Source organism: Myxocyprinus asiaticus, chromosome 31 (assembly GCF_019703515.2).
Source record: "Myxocyprinus asiaticus isolate MX2 ecotype Aquarium Trade chromosome 31, UBuf_Myxa_2, whole genome shotgun sequence".
Lineage (NCBI taxonomy): Eukaryota > Metazoa > Chordata > Actinopteri > Cypriniformes > Catostomidae > Myxocyprinus > Myxocyprinus asiaticus.
The window spans coordinates 6,408,381-6,429,461 of NC_059374.1; the positions used below are offsets into that span (position 1 = coordinate 6,408,381).

General features: G+C 37.5%; 1 protein-coding gene across 7 annotated transcripts in view; it reads right to left on the reverse strand.

Annotated features, from left to right (window-relative positions):
* Positions 1 to 2,743: 2,743 nt before the first annotated feature.
* Positions 2,744 to 21,081, reverse strand: part of LOC127422246 (bromodomain and WD repeat-containing protein 3-like) — a 90,938-nt gene continuing 72,600 nt past the window's right edge. Inside the window, exons 33-46 of one of the 7 annotated variants that reach the window (XM_051665607.1) lie at positions 19,781 to 19,850; positions 19,560 to 19,613; positions 19,141 to 19,266; positions 15,487 to 15,639; positions 15,215 to 15,381; positions 14,952 to 15,094; positions 14,702 to 14,839; positions 12,045 to 12,374; positions 11,816 to 11,950; positions 10,208 to 10,537; positions 9,976 to 10,107; positions 7,461 to 7,790; positions 7,224 to 7,358; positions 2,744 to 5,510 (exon numbers count right to left, since the gene is read on the reverse strand). In XM_051665607.1, the coding sequence (XP_051521567.1) occupies positions 4,075 to 5,510; positions 7,224 to 7,358; positions 7,461 to 7,790; positions 9,976 to 10,107; positions 10,208 to 10,537; positions 11,816 to 11,950; positions 12,045 to 12,374; positions 14,702 to 14,839; positions 14,952 to 15,094; positions 15,215 to 15,381; positions 15,487 to 15,639; positions 19,141 to 19,266; positions 19,560 to 19,613; positions 19,781 to 19,850 (3,679 nt within the window). In that variant the 3' untranslated portion in view covers positions 2,744 to 4,074. The remainder of the gene's footprint in view (positions 5,511 to 7,223; positions 7,359 to 7,460; positions 7,791 to 9,975; positions 10,108 to 10,207; positions 10,538 to 11,815; positions 11,951 to 12,044; positions 12,375 to 14,701; positions 14,840 to 14,951; positions 15,095 to 15,214; positions 15,382 to 15,486; positions 15,640 to 19,140; positions 19,267 to 19,559; positions 19,614 to 19,780; positions 19,851 to 21,081) is intronic. The other 6 variants (XM_051665612.1, XM_051665609.1, XM_051665611.1 and 3 more) reach the window with 6 other exon arrangements.

A 21,081-nucleotide genomic window follows, 5' to 3' on the forward strand; every position in this document is an offset into this window, starting at 1 on the left:
TGACACTCAAAATTGAGCTCAGGTGCATCCTGTTTCCACTGATCATCCTTGAGATGTTTCTACAACTTGATTGGAGTCCACCTGTGGTAAATTCAGTTGATTGGACATGATTTGGAAAGGCACACACCTGTTTATATAAGGTCACACAGTTAACAGTGCATGTCAGAGCACAAACCAAGCCATGAAGTCCAAGGAATTATCTGCAGACCTCCGAGACAGGATTGTATCGAGGCACAGATCTGGGGAAGGGAACAGAAAAATGTCTACAGCATTGAAGGTCCCAATGAGCACAGTGGCCTCCATCTTCCGTAAATGGAAGAAGTTTGGAACTACCAGGACTCTTCCTAGAGCTGGCCGCCCAGCCAAACTGAGTGATCGGGGGAGAAGGGCCTTAGTCAGGGAGGTGACCAAGAACCCGATGGTCACTCTGACAGAGCTCCAGCGTTTCTCTGTGGAGAGAGGAGAACCTTCCAGAAGAACAACCATCTCTGCAGCACTCCACCAATCAGGCCTGTATGGTACAGTGGCCAGACGGAAGCCACTCCTCAGTAAAAGGCACATGACAGCCCGCCTGGAGTTTGCCAAAAGGCACTTGAAGGACTCTCAGACCATGAGAAACAAAGATTGAACTCTTTGGCCTGAATGGCAAGCGTCATGTCTGGAGGAAACCAGGCACCGCTCATCACCTGGCCAATACCATCCCTACAGTGAAGCATGGTGGTGGCAGCATAATGCTGTGGGGATGTTTTTCAGTGGCAGGAACTGGGAGACTAGTCAGGATCAAGGGAAAGATGAATGCAGCAATGTACAGAGACATCCTTGAAGAAAACATGCTCCAGAGCACTCTGGACCTCAGACTGGGGCGAAGGTTCATCTTCCAACAGGACAACGACCCTAAGCACACAGCCAAGATAACAAAGGAGTGGCTACGGGACAACTCTGTGAATGTCCATGAGTGGCCCAGCCAGAGCCCAGACTTGAACCCGATTGAACATTGCTGGAGAGATCTGAAAATGGCTGTGCACCGACACTCCCCATCCAACCTGATGGAGCTTGAAAGGTCCTGCAAAGAAGAATGGGAGAAACTGCCCAAAAATAGGTGTGCCAGGCTTGTAGCATCATACTCAAAAAGACTTGAGGCTGTAATTGCTGCCAAAGTTGCTTCAACAAAGTATTGAGCAAAGGCTATGAATACTTATGTACATATGATTTTTTTTCTTTGCTTTTTTTTTTTTAATACATTTGCAAAGATTTCAAACAAACTACTTTAACGTTGTCATTATGGGGTATTATTTGTAGAATTTTGAGGAAAATAATTAATTTAATCCATTTTGGAATAAGGCTGTAACATAACAAAATGTGGAAAAAGTGAAGCGCTGTGAATACTTTCCGGATGCACTGTATATCCCTTAGTGAGATACCGAACGAATGTTAGAAAGAGAACTTTAGGTTACTCACGTAACCCCGGTTCTCTGAAAACATGAAGTGAAGTATCTCGCATCATCACCTCCTTGCAGTTCGCACAGAGAAGAGATATGCAGAGAATGAGGCAGCAACAGGTAACTGTTTTATATTAGGGAGGAGGGACTCTTTAAGGGCTGCAGCGATTGGTCTGTCAATCTTGATAGTCGGGGTGTCACTGGAGATTCCGCATACCTCACTTCATGTTATCAGAGAAGCGGGGTTACATGAGTAACCTGGGGCCTGTTGCATAAAAACTTAGATCAGTCTAATGTAAGACAGCAGACCCCTAGACTAAATTTTGTTTACAATCCATGTTGCCATGGAAATGAACTCAGCTGAGTCAGTGGGGGCTTGAGTTAAGACTTTGACTTCAAGGATGGTAACAAAATGTCATGTGTTTTTTATTATTTTGGTTAAAATCACTAAATTTGTTCATTAGAATCAATTTTGAAGCACTGTAGTCCTCTAATAAGCAAATATTTTAAGCTAACGAAATTATGTATTGAGCATCCACTGTTGGCCTTTTTTCTTTTTTTATTAAAAGCTGTTCAATGTCTGACATTTCCGAAAATGCAATGCAAATTAGACTGTCTTACTAAAGACAGCTGTGAATTTGTTTTATGCAACAGGCTTTCTATGGCATCTTTAGCTAGTCAAACTACTTATTAGAAACAGTCTTAAGTTAATGGCTATGTTTATGCAACTGGCCCCTGAAGTTTCCCCTCATATCATACAAGTCTTATTTCCTGTACCTTTCTCTGCCTCACCATATAAAGATTGCTAACCTATCCTGTTACTGATTTCTGCTCTGTATTATAATTTAGGGTTGCCACCCGTCCTGTAAAATACGGGATCATCCCGTATTTAAGCTTGTCAGGTGACCTCACGGTGAAATCGTTCCAGATCGCCAATTTAACATTGATACAAGTTGGAAATTTTGCCTACAGTGGGTAAGGGATTGTCTGCAATGTCCACACATTGTGCTAAAACGTGCTAATACTGTGGAGGGTGTGGTAAGGGACCGTCTGAAAAGTCCACAAATGGTGGTAAAACTGTGGAGTTATTTTTCTATATAAATGTTCAATAAGATCAAATAATGTACGAATACAATCATAAAGACAAGTACAGTTGAAGGAAAAAAAAAAATTATAAAACGTATAAACCATCCAAAATGTATACATATAATGCATATTAACAACACATTTATTGCTAAAACTGTGGAGGATGTGGATAGGCCGTGATTCCTCCCCCCCCCCCCCCCCCCCCATTTAAGTGTCCCTTATTTTAAAACTTCAAATGTGACAACCCTAATTATAATCTTCTGTTTCAAATGGTGATACAGACATACCACATTTAAAAATCTGCTTGATTATATTCTTACATAAAGCTAACCAATACATGAAAAGTAGCTAGTTTTAAATGCATCAAATGTCTGATATGCTGAACTTTTTTTTTTTACAACATTTACAGACTTGCTATTTTTTTTTAGCAAGTCTGCTGATTGAAAATTAGCTTTAAAAAAAAAAACCAAAAAAAAAAAAAAACACATTCCAACCTGCAACAGTACTTTATTCAAAGAAGTCATCCCTCTCTCACTTCAGTGGCCAACAGGCTTAACGTCTTCAGTGAAAACTTGTATTAAAGTATAAGCTCTTATGAAAAAGACATTAAGCAAAAATGCCATTTGACAACTGTATTACATAAACTGTGATGCACAATTCAAAGACTGGATACAAAAGTTAATTGCTGTTCATAAGTTAAATCTGAAAAGGAATTAATACTAAAGTATGCAACACAGACCACTAAAATTTCTTCCCAATATGAGAAATCACAGTACTTTGCTGCAAGTACTAATCTGATTTACTGTACTTAGCAAACAGGTACCAATTCATAGTACTTGGCATGACAATGCATTTAAATTGAATACAAAAAAAAGTAATGCTTGACAAAGAGAAGTTTAAATATACAATGCTTTGCTACAAACTGATTCTGAAACCTCTGGAAAGATGTCAAAGAAAAACATTATTACTATCAAACAAATGGGAACCTAATAAAAAGATGACAGGAAAAGGAAACTTTGTAAATTTTGGCTCAAACATCCCTTCAACAGTGACAAAACAGAATTCAAGTGTCAGAGTCAAAGATAACTTGCTCATTTTCCTAAAGTGTGTTTGGACTTAAATGCTCACTAGAAACCTACAACTCAAAAAAAAGCAAGTCTGAGAATATAAACACAGTTGACCCCTGAGTTTTTAATGCAGAACTAGTGTATAAAATGTCATTACAGTATGCCTTTTAGTGCAAGCCCGCAAAATATGCTTGATTTACAGGAGGTATATTAAGATAGCACCCAAGCTTCTCTATGTAGTTTCCTGTTGGCCGAATCACAGAGTGGGGCTGGTTTGGACAGCCAAACCAGTACATCAAATACATCTTATTTATAAATCATTTGTTTTTTTTTTTGTTTTTTGTTTTTTTTCATAGAAAATATAAATATCCCTGAATGAAACTGATTCACAGTATATCGAGGACTCCAGTGCTTCTACCATGTATTATTTTGGGACAATCAAGTGTCTTCAAGGTCTCCAGTTAGTGTCTCTTCCAAGTCCTTCATTCACTGTCTTGGTAATTGACAGTCCGCTTGCCTCCATTTCTGGTCCGGATGCGCGTGGCCCGTGGAGGTTTCCCAAATGATGCGTCACTATCGTTGTCAGAAACAGCTCTCCGGCGTTTTCTCGAGCGGTCTCTTAGACTTCTCTTTGGACTGCTTTTTGAACCTGAGCTGTGATCCAATTTGGACTCTTCCGACGCCTTCTCTTCACTCTCACAGCTGCTTACATCATTGCTGCTGAAGCTTTCACTTTTCTTCCGTTTAGGGTCACAACACACTTGTTGTTGGCGGGTCGATTTGAGAGGCTTCTCCTCTGACCATCTCTCTCGTTTGCTGTGTGACGGACCATTCTCCGTTTTGCCCCTGGTTTTGAAGTTGGCTTCGGAGTCTATTGAATCATTCTTCAAATACTTGGAGGATTTTGAACTCTTTCGTTTAGGTTCCATGCGCTCATTTTCATCACTGGTCCTACTTTTGTCTTGTTCAGAATCTGAGGTGCTGATGTGTTTCCGTTTGAAAGAGTACCCTGATGGTTCTTTTTCACGGGAGTTGGCCTGCTCCTTGCTCTTTCCATTCTTTGACTGCATTTCCATTTCTGAATTGAAGTCTTCATCTGAGTCCTCCATGATGTAGTTTTTCTTGGGAAGAGCTCTGAGACAGACTCTTTTGGATGCAGCTGTAAGGCAAGGCCTTTTTCTTAGATATGTTTTCTTGTGTTGTTCTGAGTCATCGCTCTGTTGCCAGTCATCGGAGGAAGTACAGTCTTTTTTTCTCTGATGTCTGTCTAACTTCTCTAAGCTCTCTGAACTAGAAGCATCTGACCTTGCATCCTGCATCTTCTTTCGAGAGTTCAGTGCCCACTTTCTGTTTCTGCATGCACTTCTTTCTTCTGCAATATCTCCTTGCTTCTCTTCATTATCATCTTCGGATTTAATTCTCTTCCTGTGTATAACAGATTTCTCTGGAACATCGCTAAGTTCCTCAGATTCCTGGGTTGTTGTCGTCAATACATCTGTGGCTGAGGTTTTCTTGTGGATGACTTGCAGTTTTGAGGCAGAAGCTTGTTCTTGGTTTGCTGGTGGCAATTTACTCTTCAGTTCTTTCACATCCACCTTCTTTCCATTTTGATGAGGGTGCTTTTGTGCATTTGGCACCTCAGCATCGTCATAAGAACTTCTTTCGGAATCCTGCTTGCTTGGCCGATGTTTCTGATGTCGCTCCCTGGAGCAATTTTTTTCCTCTGCATCGCTGTGATTCAGTTTTTTTAATTTACTGAAAGCGGCTTTCGCTGTTATCCTGGTGGGTTTTCGCCTGACAATGAGGTCTTTGTCCGACTCTTCATCCAAACTTTCATTCAGACTCTGCCCATTATCTGAGTTGTACTCGCTTTTTTCACGTTGGCATATGTTGCTGTGTCCATTAATGTAACAGGTTTCTAAAAACAGGTAATAAGGAAAATGTCAGAAAGTACAGTCTATAACTTTAAGGGGACTTTAGGACATCTAAGACATTCCAGACATTACAACATGACTTTCTGTAAAGCTGCCTTGAAACAAATGTTTATTGTGAAAAGCGCTATACAAATAAAAATGACGACAACTTTACCAGTCACCATCACAATGAACAAATTTACCTTGTTTTTATTGTCTGTGACATGTAAAATGCATAGCATTAAGTCAACGTAAAACAGCATTCGCAGACCATTTTACTTTGTGACATATTTCCAAGCAAAACTGAATATTTAATAGAATAAAAAAAATGTAGGGTGGAACTGACTGGATCATGTAAAATGGGCATTTCACAACAGAATGGAGTCAGTTCTGACTCTGAAATTGCAGTATATTGTGAATGAACTGAAAAACTGTCCCATATTTATTTGAGCCTCTAATAAATTGTAAAAATGAACATTGCCTAAAACAATGCCTAAACAGCTATTTGGCTATAGGTTAACATTAAACACTAGCCCACAGGCCTAGGTGACAGCAGAAAAGTATGTTGAGGTGGATCACAATATTACATCTTAAGTAGGCCTGTCGTGATTATTAAATACCATCTGATCGTGGTTATTTGCTCTAACCGTGGTTATTTTGAAATAACCACAATTATTGTGCACTTCAAATAAGGGTGCGTTTGTGTCATTCAGCTGCGCTCCGAGAGTCACTGAGATGCACCGCAGATGTCAACCAGACCAGCTCCTGTCCAGAAGAGCATCTGAAGCGCCTCTAAAGCACCCTGATGTACACGCAGTCAGCGGAGGCTCACGTCAAACTCCCGTGAAAATTTAAACAAACAAATGCAAAGCACTCACTTTAAACAATCGTGTATTGCAAATCTTCCTGGTCATAACGGGTTCATACAAGCATTATTAATGACAGAGTGACCCAGAGGATGAGACACACGCTTAATTTCTATGGAGTGATAAAATGATGAAAGGAAATCTCAAAGGTTTTGCTTCATGAGAAATAAGGGCTCCTGGGTTTAATCAAAGAGCATTAAAATAACATGTGAAAGTGAAGAAATTATGACAGAAATATTTTACTATTGCATAATATCATATTATATAATGTAAAAAAATATAATAAATATATAATATATATATATATATATATATATATATATATATATATATATATATATATATATATATATATATATATATATATACACTTTTTTAAAGAGTTCCAAAAACAGTGTAAATATCAAATTTCCCAAAACTAAAAAAAAAAAGAAAAAAAAAAAAAAAAGAGACTAAGTATTTCAAAATATTTTTATATTTAAAACATTATTTTTCATGTCATTCATATAGTTTTAAAGCCTTAAAAGGAAATCATATATCCCTATTTTATTATTCGATTTATATATTTGAAGTTAAATATGTAAAAAAAGACTTAAGGTGTATAAAGCACAAATACACAAACACACTTTAAGAAACATGACAATTTATAACAATTAATCGTCATAACCCTAAAACAGACAATTAATCATCATAATCGCAATTATTTGTTTGACATTTAATCATCAGCCAAATTTCATTATCGTGACATCCCTTGTTTTCGAGGAAAGATAATAGAAGTACGTACATTTTGGGTGATTTCATGCTGACTTAAGCTCAATAGTTCAACATTGAACATATTACTACCAAACATACCCTTTTTTTCTGCTCTTCTATATGATTTACGGCCAACTCTTTTACTCTTGTCTTTGCCATGAGAGGAGAAGTCACTGGCAGCACTGACATCACTTTTCTCTTCTTCACTGGCTGAAGCATCACTTTCATTTGATTCTGTGAGCAAAATAACAACATGTTAAACACAGGACTGTCTAAACTTGTGTTTTACTCGGATTCATAAAGATGTTTCCTAACTATCCTTATTAATGCCAATACCCTCCTGTGAAGTGTCCTGTTGCTCTGAATTGGAACTGCTCTGGAGGATAGCGCTGCGTTTGCTAGCAGGGGTCAAGTTTCGTATGGTGCTTCTACGACCCTCCTCATCAGAGCCGTCCTCGTCCTCCAGGGTTTCCATGAGTTTTATCTTATTGACTGCTGCCATGGCAGTCTTGCGGGCCCTTGGCCGGCGACTGAAAGATGATGACGAATCTATGTCGGAGGCCTCTGAGCCTTGCGATGGCTCCTGTTCAGAGTCGCTGCGGGGTCGTGCTCTCTGAAGCTCTTGGGCTGACGATCTGCTGTGCCCATTCACCTTGACATGGCTCTCTAAGACAAACAAGACAGAAAATAACTCCATGCACAACTTCATACATTTTCAAAGAGGGTTTATGCGACATTTCAAAGTATTGTTACATCCCAAAAACTATTTTACATAGTGGTCAACAGGGTAATGTCCAACCTCATGTACACTTTTACCATATTACTGCCGGCAGATATATAAAAGCTCCTATCTCGCAATATACACAACTACATGTAACCACTTTGTTCAACTAGGGGCGTAACGGTTTATCGTGGCATGATACATTGCGGTTCAAAGACGTGATGATGCGATTCGTGGAGATGAGACATTTTTTTGCATTTTTAAAAATTAATTTAAGCTTCTATTCTATCCAATACGCAGGATGTCCTAAGCCTATGCAACGCCTGCAAACAAATGGAAATAGCTTCACTGCACACAAGGAGCTCTAAAATACAATTGCACACTAGCAGCTACAGGTGTTGTACAATGAGTTCGGCTGAAACTGTGGTAACTGAAACTACAACAAGAAGCAGGAGACAGATGCACCTTTTCAGTGCGAGGTATCAAATTTCCATTTGAAGTGCGAGAATGATCTGCTCTGACTGCGTGAGACAATTAAAGTTTACAGAGGTTTATTGATAATGCCATATTAGTCTACTATTTATAATAATGAATACCATGTATAATAATGCTATGGGGGAATATAATCCTAATGTCAAATGGCATGTCTGATTTGATTTCATCAGTAAATTATAAATATTTAATCGGACAACTTCCATATATTATATATATATATATATATATATATATATATATATATATATATATATATATATATATATATATATATATATATATATATGGTTGGGGAATAACAGAATGCATGTAATGGGAATACGTATTTAAAATACCAAATATAAGTAACTGTATTCCACTACAGTTCAATTTAAATAATTGGTAATTAGAATACAGTTACATTCAAAAAGTATTTTGATTACTGAAGAGATTACTTTGCATTTTATTGTCATTTAATTTAATATTTAGTTTTTTCAGATGGAAAACATTTATACATATAAATGATGCGATCCAAAGTGCATTTGAACAGCGGTGAAACACTTTCTTATGATGTGTTACATTCATACGAGCAGACAGAGAATTTTGAAGTTTGGAGCATAAGAAATAGAAATAAACCTTGTGTAAATTGTCAGCTTTACGCTAAGCTAAAATGCTATCTCTAGCCATTTTACATGCATGTTACCAGGCACGATCATATTTTGTATCAAGAAAATTCACATTGGATCATCATTTGTTTTCTAGTAAGACCTTTGATATTAGGGCAAAAATCATATTCTTAAAAAAAAAAAAATTGTTTTCCTGTAAAAATATCTAAAAATCCTTAAAACAAGATAAATTAGATTCATCTCGTTTTAGAAACACCACTGCATAAGATATTTAGGTTTTTCAGAGAATGTATTTTTAACATGTGTATTTTGTCTTACTGTACTGGCAAAACTTTTATAGTCAAAACAAGTGAAAAAATCTACCAGTGCTGAAGTAATCCAAAGTATTTAGAATACGTTACAAATTACATTTTACAGCATGTATTCTGTAGTGGAATACATTTCAAAAGTAACCCTCCCAACCCTGTGTGTGTGTGTGTGTATATATATATATATATATATATATATATATATATATATATATATATATATATATATATATATATATAATGTAAATCAGATACAATTATTATTTTAGAATACAATTTTAATTTAAATATTTTTTATGCATGTAATCAGTGACAGTGTGTAAGCAGCATATGTTTCTAACAAAATGTCCGTATTTTTAGTAAGCAGAACTACTGGCTAATATTTCTATTTGGTGTCACCATTGCTCTGTTCTGAGCTGAATTTAAGTCCCAGTACATCTCTGATGGATCATTTAGTACTTTTAAGAACAGTAATATAAAGCACAAATACACCTTAAGGAACATGACAATTTATGACAATCAATCATGAAAGCCCTAAAACAGACAAATAATCATAATTATCACAATTATTTGTTTGACAATTAATCGTCAGCCAAATTTCATAATCGTGACATCCCTAGTCTTTAGGAAAGATAATAGTAGAAGTACGTACATTCTGGGTGATTTCATGCCAACTTTTAAGCTCAATAGTTCAACATTGAACATATTACTACCAAACATACCCTTTTTTTCTGCTCTTCTATATGATTTACGGCCAGCTCTTTTACTCTTGTCTTTGCCATGAGAGAAGTCACTGGCAGCACTGACATCACTTTTCTCTTTTTCACTGGCTGAAGCATCACTTTCATTTGATTCTGTGAGCAAAAGAATAACACGTTAAACGCAGGACTGTCTAAACTTGTTTTACTTGGATTCATAAAGATGTTTCCTAACTATCCTTATTAATGCCAATACCCTCCTGTGAAGTGTCCTGTTGCTCTGAATCAGAACTGCTCTGGAGGATAGCGCTGCGTTTGCTAGCAGGGGTCACGTTTCGTATGGTGCTTCTACGACCCTCCTCATCAGAGCCGTCCTCGTCCTCCAGGGTTTCCATGAGTTTTATCTTATTGACTGCTGCCATGGCAGTCTTGCGAGCCCTTGGCCGGCGACTGAAAGATGATGACGAATCTATGTCGGAGGCCTCTGAGCCTTGCGATGGCTCCTGTTCAGAGTCGCTGCGGGGTCGTGCTCTCTGAAGCTCTTGGGCTGACGATCTGCTGTGCCCATTCACCTTGGCATGGCTTTCTAAGACAAACAAGACAGACAATCACTCCATGCACAACTTCATACATTTTCAAAGAGGGTTTATGTGATATTTCAAAGTATTGTTACATTCCAAAAACTAATTCACATATTGGTCGACAGGGTGGTGGCCATCCTCATGTAAATTTTTACCATATTACTGCTGGCAGATATATAAAGCTCCTATCTCACAATATACACATAACTACATGTAACCACTTTGTTCAACTAGGGGCGTAACGGTTTATCAAGGCACGATACATCACTGTTCAAAGATGTGATGATGCGATTCATGGAGATGGGACATTTTTTTGCATTTTTAAAAATTAATTTAAGCTTCTATTCTATCCAATATGAAGGACGTCCTAAGCCTATGCAACGCCTGCAAACAAATGGAAATAGCTTCACTGCACACAAGGAGCTCTAAAATACAATTGCACACTAGCAGCTACAGGTGTTGTACAATGAGTTCGGCTGAAACTGTGGTAACTGAAACTACAACAAGGAGCGGGAGACAGACACGCCTTTTCAGTGCGAGGGATCGAATTTCTGTTTGAAGTGCGAGAATGATCTGCTCTGACTGCGCGAAATGAACATTAAAGTTTACAGAGGTTTATTGATAATGCCATATCAATCTACTAAATATAATAATGAATACCATGTATAATAATGTTATGGGGGAATATAATCCTAATGTCAAATGGCATGTCTGATTTGATTTCATCAGTAAATTATAAATATTTAACTGGACAAGCATGCACTTCCATTATATATATATATATATATATATATATATATATATATATAATCAGAGACAATTATTATTTTAGAATACAATTTTAATTTAAATATTTTTTATGCATGTAATCAGTGACAGTGTGTAAGCAGCATATGTATCTAACAAAATGTCCGTATTTTTAGTAAGCAGAATTACTTGCTAATATTTCTATTTGGTGTCACCATTGCTCTGTTCTGAGCTGAATTTAAGTCCCAGTACATCTCTGATGGATCATTTAGTACTTTTAAGAACAGTAATATAAAGCACAAATACACCTTAAGGAACATGACAATTTATGACAATCAATCATGAAAGCCCTAAAACAGACAAATAATCATAAATCACAATTATTTGTTTGACAATTAATTATCAGCCAAATTTCATAATCGTGACATCCCTAGTCTTTAGGAAAGATAATAGTAGAAGTACGTACATTTTGGGTGATTTCATGCTGACTTTTAAACTCAATAGTTCAACATTGAACATATTACTACCAAACATACCCTTTTTTTCTGCTATTCTACAAGATTTACGGCCAGCTCTTTTACTCTTGTCTTTGCCATGAGAGGAGAAGTCACTGGCAGCACTGACATCACTTTTCTCTTTTTCACTGGCTGAAGCATCACTTTCATTTGATTCTGTGAGCAAAAGAATAACACGTTAAACGCAGGACTGTCTAAACTTGTTTTACTTGGATTCATAAAGATGTTTCCTAACTATCCTTAGTAATACCCTCCTGTGAAGTGTCCTGTTGCTCCGAATCAGAACTGCTCTGGAGGATAGCGGTGCGTTTGGTAGCAGGGGTCAAGTTTCGTTTGGTGCTTCTACGACCCTCCTCATCAGAGCCATCCTCGTCCTCCAGGGTTTCCATGAGTTTTATCTTATTGACTGCTGCCATGGCAGTCTTGCGAGCCCTTGGCCGGCGACTGAAAGTTGATGACGAATCTATGTCGGAGGCCTCTGAGCCTTGCGATGGCTCCTGTTCAGAGTCGCTGTGGGGTCGTGCTCTCTGAAGCTCTTGGGCTGACGATCTGCTGTGCCCATTCACCTTGACATGGCTCTCTAAGACAAACAAGACAGAAAATCACTCCATGCACAACTTCATACATTTTCAAAGAGGGTTTATGTGACACTTCAAAGTATTGTTACATCCCAAAAACTAATTCACATAGTGGTCAACAGGGTGGTGGCCATCCTCATGTACTCAATTTACCACATTACTGCTGGCAGATATATAAAGCTCCTGCCTCAGAGTATACACATAACTACATGTAACCACTTTGTTCAGCTAGGGGTGTAACGGTTTACTGAGGCACGATACATCACGGTGCAAAGATGTGATGCGATTCGTAGAGATGAGACAGTTTTTTAAATTATTTAAGCATCTATTCTATCCAATATGCAGAATGTCCTAAGCCTACGTAATGTGCACATACAAATTGAAATAGCTTCACTGCACACAAGGAGCTCTAAAATACGATTGCACACTAGCAGCCACAGGTGTTGTACAATGAGTTCGTCTGAAACTCCGGGAACTGAAACTACAACAAGAAGCAGGAGACAGATGCACCTTTTCAGTGCGAGGGATCGAATTTCCGTTTGAAGTGCGAGAATGATCTGCTCTGACTGCGCGAGAGACAATTAAAGTTTACAGAGAATTATTGATAATGCCATATTAGTCTACTATATATAATAATGAATACCATGTATAATAATGCTATGGGGGAATATAATCCTAATATCAAATGTCAATGTCTGATTTGATTTCATCAGTAAATTATAAATATTTAACTGAATACGCATGCACTTCCATTATATATACACCGATCAGCCACAACATTAAAACCACCTGCCTAATATTGTGTAGGTCCCCCTCGTGCCCCAAAACAGCGCCAACCCACATTTCATAATAGTATTCTGAGATGCTATTCTTCTCTCCATAATTGTACAGAGCGGTTATCTGAGTAACCGTAGACTTTGTCAGTTCGAACCAGTCTGGCCATTCTCTGTTGACCTCTCTCATCAACAAGGCACTGAATTGTTTTTAGATGCCTTTCATAATAATAAAAAACGTTCAATTTTTTTAATTCAGGCTTGGTTTAAAGAATCGTGAACTGAACCGATCCGTGAGTTCAATACCGTATACCACAGTGTTTCCCAACCACTGTGCCGCGGCACACTAGTGATTGTCAGGTGTGCCGTGGAAAATTATCAAATTCCACAAAATATATAAATGCATGAAAAAAAAATTTATTTCAGGGATCCAAACTCCTCACCTTTCGGAGAAATTCACCATTTTGAAACCATAATCGGTCACTTTTGTGATTGTGAAGAGCAATGATTAATGTGTAAAAATGACTGATATTTATACGCGTTAAAGGGACTTTCACATGACATTGAGAATACATTGAAGTCTATGAAGTGACGCCACGAGACACTCATTTGTCGCCACCTAGTGACATTTCCAGAAGGGGTCACTGAACTAATCAGTTAATAAAATTTAACAAATTTGTGAAACAGAAGCAAGCCTCACCAAAATACTCTTTATTTTGCAGCTAATTCTGCACAATTGTAAACTTGAATAAACTTGAATCACTAAAATAGCTGCAATTGATGCTTTTAGCTTATTCTTTAAAAATAAATATCCCCAGAAAAAATGTTCGTGGACCAGTGATTGTCTTAACTTTTTCACCCCTCATGAGTTTGCATCCCTGTAATTTGTTGTGGCATTGCCAGAACAAATCTACAAATTAGAAAAGCAAATTTGATGTTTTTTCATTACCCACTTAGCGCTCTTGCCACCTGTGACCTCACACAGCGTAGCCTACCTATGTGATTTGTTTTTTTTGCATAGCCGAATTTCAAACATTACAAGTAAACACGCTACTAAGACAGACAGAAAACATGGACAAGTTCTTGAAAAGGAAAAAAATATTGACGATGGTTAGCCTATGTGGGATAGTGGTGTGCCGTAAAAATGTTTAGACGTAAAAAGTGTGCTGTGGCAGAAAAAAGGTTGGGAAACACTGGTATACAGAATCGTGAGATGAGTAAATCATTACATCCGTATGTCAAACCAATTCTAAGCTGAAAAAACATCAGTTATCATTATGAAAATCACCCTATAGATGTTTATTCCCTCCAACAATTAGTATCAAATTGTTACAATAAAGTATTGTAGCGGTGCAGTGGTGATAATATCATTGTACTTTGATATATGCCATGCTACTAAATGATTTCCATTTTCATATACCATGGTACACTACATGGCCAAAAATAAGTGGACACCCAACCACTACCATGGTTCCATACTTATAATTACACCCCCCCCCGAAGTAACTATAAAAGAGAAGAATTTGATAGACAGTCCGAAGGCAGCAGTGTCTCACTGTGTCCGAGTTTTTCTCCTTTATTTTGTGCAGCTCTTCTTGTAGCTCTAGTCTCTCGCCTGAAGCTGCGAGACGAGGGTGATGGTAGCCTGTCCTCTTCAGACTCACTCAAAGAGTGCTTGCTGTCATGATCAGACCCTGTATCAAGATGAGAAGAACAATTTGTCTTTGGAAAAACGTTTGGTGCAAGAGTTCCATCTCTGAAAGGGTTATGTGAAACTTAGTAATACTGTACTTGGCTCTGTCTTACCAGATGAAGATGAGCTGTTTTGTCTGAAGCCATTCTTGGATTCATTGCCCCTGCGGCGCTTTGGTGCAGACACTTTGGCCGAGGTAGATTTAGTTGTAGAATGTTCTGTATTTTCCTGAGTTTTAACAGCAGCCCTCTTTTGACTAGGGCCAGAAAGAAACAAAATGACAAGTTAATCGTATTCTGTATGCAAACTACTCAGAAAGAAGAATTAGCAACTGGAATAAGAGAGAACAGTTGTTGTGAGATCAGATCAGGTGTACCGTGTGGACTCTTGGCTGGAGGAAGCCGACTCTTGATGCTGCAACTTTTTGAATCGCTGACTGCGCCGCAGCTTTAAGCTACTTTTGACAGCAGACTTGTAGTCAGAAATTATTTTTCGTATACTCTCCTCAAAAAATGCTGAGAGTCGCAAAGTCATACTATAAATCTGTGAAGTCAAATGGCACAAGCGTATCAACTGTGATATTCATCTATAAGGACTGAGTAAGACAACATTTTAGTTTTTTAATTGAGTGAGACATTGCTGTATTACCTTTGACCGTTTGTTGGGTGTGTAGGCTTTTGCATTGACAAAAATTAGCCTGGTGTCCTTGCAAAGGTCAGTGGGATTTTCATAGCGGTCGTCTTCAAGATTCTGCCGAACAGTTTCAAGGTCCATGGGCGTATCGATAATATCCAAATAGTCCTGGAGGACACCAAGACACAATATAAAAACGTTAACTTCATACATCACACTGCAAGCACACAGTCCTGTTGAATATACTTAATGTACGTTCCTGAGACACTGTGGCAGTAACAAACCTCAGTACTCAAAAGGGCGATAGTGTGCGCGCTATTGTATTTCCAAACTTGCTTTTCTGCAATGATAGTAGTTGGCCTGAAAGTGAAAACTGACGGTAGAGGACAGTTTATGCTAAAGCCAACTTTTCACTGCATCCGACAAACACCACACGATAGACCTGATGTCATTCATTTCCAACGGAGAGTTGCATGGAGGCTGCGTGGGCTTGCGACCATCTCAGATTTGAACTTTGGCTGCGTTGAAATATTTCAACTTGTGCAACTAGACTGTATGCGTACGCCCGCGTGAAATGAGATGTATCAATGCATTTTAACCTAAACTTTTTTTTTTATTCTAAACACCTATTACTTCTGTATTTTGGACAATTATGAATGGTGAATTCAGAAATGATTGTTTACTTTACAAATAGATCACAAAAAGCTTTTTTATTACAGTAAACGTGTGATTAAATGTGTACACGTCATTTATACGTCAAACATTCATTTTTGTCCAAATACATCAATTCTTTGACATTCCACATTTTATAGCTAGTGCCATTTTTATGACTGGATTCTGTTATACATTCCACATTTTCCGAATTGTGGAAATCATAGGGCTCTACATGTGGTAACTTCGATATGTAAACCAGACTCCTATCATTGAATTATTGAATATGAATTTACTTCCTGAGGTATAAAGGCCGCATCACCATGCGGTGTGAATTAAAAATTTTCTTAAATCAGCGGTCCAACCGTCGTCACTGTCTTAAGTTTACAACTCAAAGGTTTTTGTGGTTAACACACATCAATGTTGGAAGAAAAAAAAAACTGCACTATATAAATACTTAAACTATTTTAATCGGAGCAAAGCAGAGATGACAGCAGATGCGCAGAAAAAAATAAGTCACAGGGCTTTGTTCATAACACTCAACCATTGACGTTTGTTTCACAATGCGCAGCCATCGGCAGTGACAAACTATACGAATGTGTGTATGACACCTATCCTGCGTCCCAATCGTAAACACATTTTTGTACATGTAACAAAAACCTTGTTAGCAACACAGTCAAACATTTTTATTATACTAAACTATTTTCCAGTAATTTTCTAATTTATTATGACTTTTCCATGACTGGAAAACCGCATTGCAAAATTCCAGGTTTTCCAGGACACATGGGAACCCTGAAATTGACAGTTCATCATGACAAATACGAGAAATACGACAGTGATATGTGAATGTCGGAGACAGTGATAAGGCGGCTTAATGTCCGCAACAGTGCTTCTAATGGAAACACTGTGACTTCTGACATTGCATTCGGACACATTATGTAATGCAACAACCTGTGAAATCGGGCTACGAGAAACTGCAGCCATGTTATTTATGTAAGAGTATGTTAAGAGACTTAAAGGAAGTTCTCCCCAAAAAATCTGTCATCATTTACTTACACTCATGTTGTTCCAAACCCATATAACTTTGTTTTTGTTTTGTTTGTTTGTTTGTTTTAACACCATGCCACTATCTATGGTTTTTTTCAGGTCAAAATGTTGGTTAAAATAGAAAAACAGGTAAAAGAACTAAAAACCTACATACACTAAGATCCATTTGAATAAAAACTCTCAAACCTATGTCAAGGCTGTCAGCAGAATAAAACAAATTTCTCAGTGGACTAGCAACACCACAGTCCAATACAATATGTTTGACAAAATTTTGGACAGATGTTGGCCTATAGCATGGGGCACATATGAGGGGGATCTTTGCCCACAGGGAAAAATGTACATGAGTTCTTGGGAGACCACACACATTGTTAAAATCCTGTGAATTTAAATGCACAATCCAGAAATTATAACAGCACTTCTAAGAACATGTAATATTGAATTTTTATTAATTGTGGTTTTCACATAAATGAGGAAAATCCGGGATGTAGGACTTGTGAAAACAGCACTACCATGATGAGGGAGTAATAAACAAATGACTGTGAAATCTGCAGGCTTTGACCTCTAAGACATCGGTATGATATCCATCAAGGCAACATTATGGATTTAAATAAGACTGAATTCGCCATATGGCTTTGCACAATTACTAAACTTCAAAAGGCTGCATTATAAAATACAGTCTGCATTTAAGTTTGTCAAAATGATGCCTTCCCAGATGTTGGCTATAGATGCAGAAAGCTTGAAACATGTCACAGATCAAAGCAACAGTCGGCGATCTATCAGAATCATCATGGTAAACAAACGAGCTGGAGGTTTGTGATTCTCATTAATATCGGCACACATTCCATTGCGTCTTCTCCATATCATATCAGTCTGATCATGGACAGGATAACATGACGGCTTGTTCAAAATAGAAGAAAATGATGAAAACCGAAAACTTTCTTTTTGGTTTCCTTTACATTTTACGAAAGTTACTGGGATTTAGGCCAATAGCATTTACCGACACTCCCTTGTCAAGACAACAAAGTTGAAATACTGGATAACTTTATACAGACAAGGTTAAAAAGCGATTTTATCACGATTAAAGAAATAGTTCACCCAAAAATGAAAATTCTCTCATTATTCACTTACCCTGATGCCATCCCAAATGTGTATGACTGTCTTTCTTCAGCAGAACACAAATGAAGATTTTTAGAAGAAAGAGCTCTGTCATGTCCTTATAATAGATGAACACGGGTGCCAGCACTTTGAGGGTCCAAAAGTCATTAGGCAGCATAAAATTAATCCACAAGATGACTCCAGTTGATCAGTGAGTGTCTTCTAAAGCAAATAGATACGTTTGTGTAAAAATATAAGTAGATAATTAAAACATTAACTTTTAAAAAGCACTTCCTGCCAGCAGCTGACGCAAAGCATGACATAAGCATGTCGGCCGAGTTCACACGAGAATTCGGAAGCGGCACTTATTTACAACAGAAGAACGGACGTCACGCAAGATTTCGGCCATTTCACACAGTGTCAGTGCCCTGGATGGAAGCACCAATTTAAAGTCAAAAACGTTTAATTATCGACTTGTTTCTTACATAAACCTATCGATACACTTCTGAAGACATTCACTGATTGACTGGAATCATGTGGATTACTTTTATGCCACCTAAATAGAACTTTTGGACAGTCAAAGTGCTGGCACCTGTGTACTTCCATTATAAGGACCTGACAGAGCTCTATCTTCTTCTAAAAATCTTAATTTGTGTTCTGCTGAAGAAAGGCAGTCATACACATTTGGGATGGCATCAGGGTAAGTGAATAATGAGAGAATTTTCATTTTTAGGTGAACTATTCCTTTAAGTATTGCTGCTGTACTTTTGAAACTCTTCACACGCTTATACTTTTGTCATGATTGATATACAGAAAAGTGTGAAAGTGGACGAGCTTCTCTCATGCACTCATTAACACTTAATGGACATCACTCACCGGATATTCGTTTTGATTTACAGCATTCCGGAAAGGCTCAGAGTCCTCACACTCAAACATGTAGTCCAACAGATGCTTGCAGTGGTCCTTCCATGCGTCCCTGTCATGCACAACCTCCAGTGAAGGCTGCAAAAATCAGGAGAAGCAACAGCATCTTTAACACATCCAATTATTCCATTTGAGTAATCTGCTTTATTTCTTTTAAGTGGTTAAATCAAAGTGGTTAAAAACGTATTGTTTCTAAACATTATGTGCTTAATGGACATGAAAATTATTTCACAATGCAAAAAATAAATAAAAATAAAATTCGGAATGGTACAAAAAAAATATGCATTTTTTTTTCTCTTTTGATTTTGGGGTAAAATACGGCCCGGGCATGTTTTTGTGAAATTTACTTTAGTCAGTCTATCTTACACTACCTGATGAAGTCTTTGACCTGCAGAGGTTCCAGGTGCATTAATGTCATCCAGGTCCTGAAAGGCACATTTGAATCAGTCTTCTATTTTTCAGAAAGTGACAGAGCAGATACAGGTGGAACACACACACACACACACACACACACACACACACACACACACACACACACACACACACACACACACACACACACACACACACACACACACACACACACACACACCTCATCATCAGAGTACTCCATGTTTTCTACAGCACTGTAGATCTCCATAATATCCGTACAATGAGGTTTACTGTGGGAAAAAAACAATATGGTCTTGATGTTACAAAGATACATTTTGCACACTTAATGCACAAATGTCTTTGAATTTGTTAACATAATATCAAAGCATTTGTTTTAAAAAGCACTCAACTTTACAAGCAAACCTTTCATAAAATAAAACATTTGTTAGATTTTAAATGACAAAAGTATACATACATTGTTCAAAAAGTATTTGGACACTTTTTGGTTGTCAAAGACACCTGTGAGAACCTGAGGGGATCTGACTTTATACAGCCACTAAAAATCACCTTGACACTAGCTGGATAAAAATTGCAAAAGTCTTTTGTTTGCAGAAGCAATTTGTTTGATATTTTGTTATCTTATGCAGTGACATTCATACAAGTCAGTGAAGTCAGTGTACAATATTTTTAGGGCCACTGTACCACTTTCAAACAACGGCTGCATTCACACCGCAGCTGAATGTGGCCCAAATCTGATTTTCCGCTCAAATCCTTTTTTATTTATTTTTTTTAAAGGTTGTTCACACGACATTTTAAATGTAGCCCATATCAAATACTAGTCCGAACAGCCGACGCTTGTTAACTGACCCGCATGCATATAACACTCACTGAGCATGCGTATAACAAACCCAGACATTATATTTTAATACGTATAATGAATGAACTTATTAAATTTGTTATTAGCAGTTTTTTATGTTAACCAGAATAGGAGACTTAATGTCTATCTAATAAAATATCTGCAAGTGATGGAAAACCAGACAGATAAAGTAATTTTAAATAAAGTCATTTGCAGATGTATAGTGGAATTTAATTACCACTGAAGCTCAAGAATGTAACATTATGAGTGAGACGTCATAAAATAGAATATACGAGACTTATTATTCTCTGGTTTTGATGTTGAAATGTAAACAGGTATGAGTACAACACTTGCACACGTTTTAAGCCGGTAATAACACCAGTAAAGTTGCACATGCAACGTGAAACGGGGGGAAGAGGCCAAAAAAAAAAAAAAAAAAAAAAAAGAGACGTGTGCCGATCAGTTTTTGCTCAAGCAGCTAAATAATATTGAATTATGTACATATATCATAAAACCAGAGGTCAGGTCCCTCTAGTTTTTTTTTTTTCACCACTAATTAACATTGAAAGGAGTTTTTTCTTGCTACAGTCACTTTAGCTTGATCATTGAGGGCTTTAAGACATTAAGGCATGATTTTCTATAAAGCTGCTTTGAAAACGTGTATT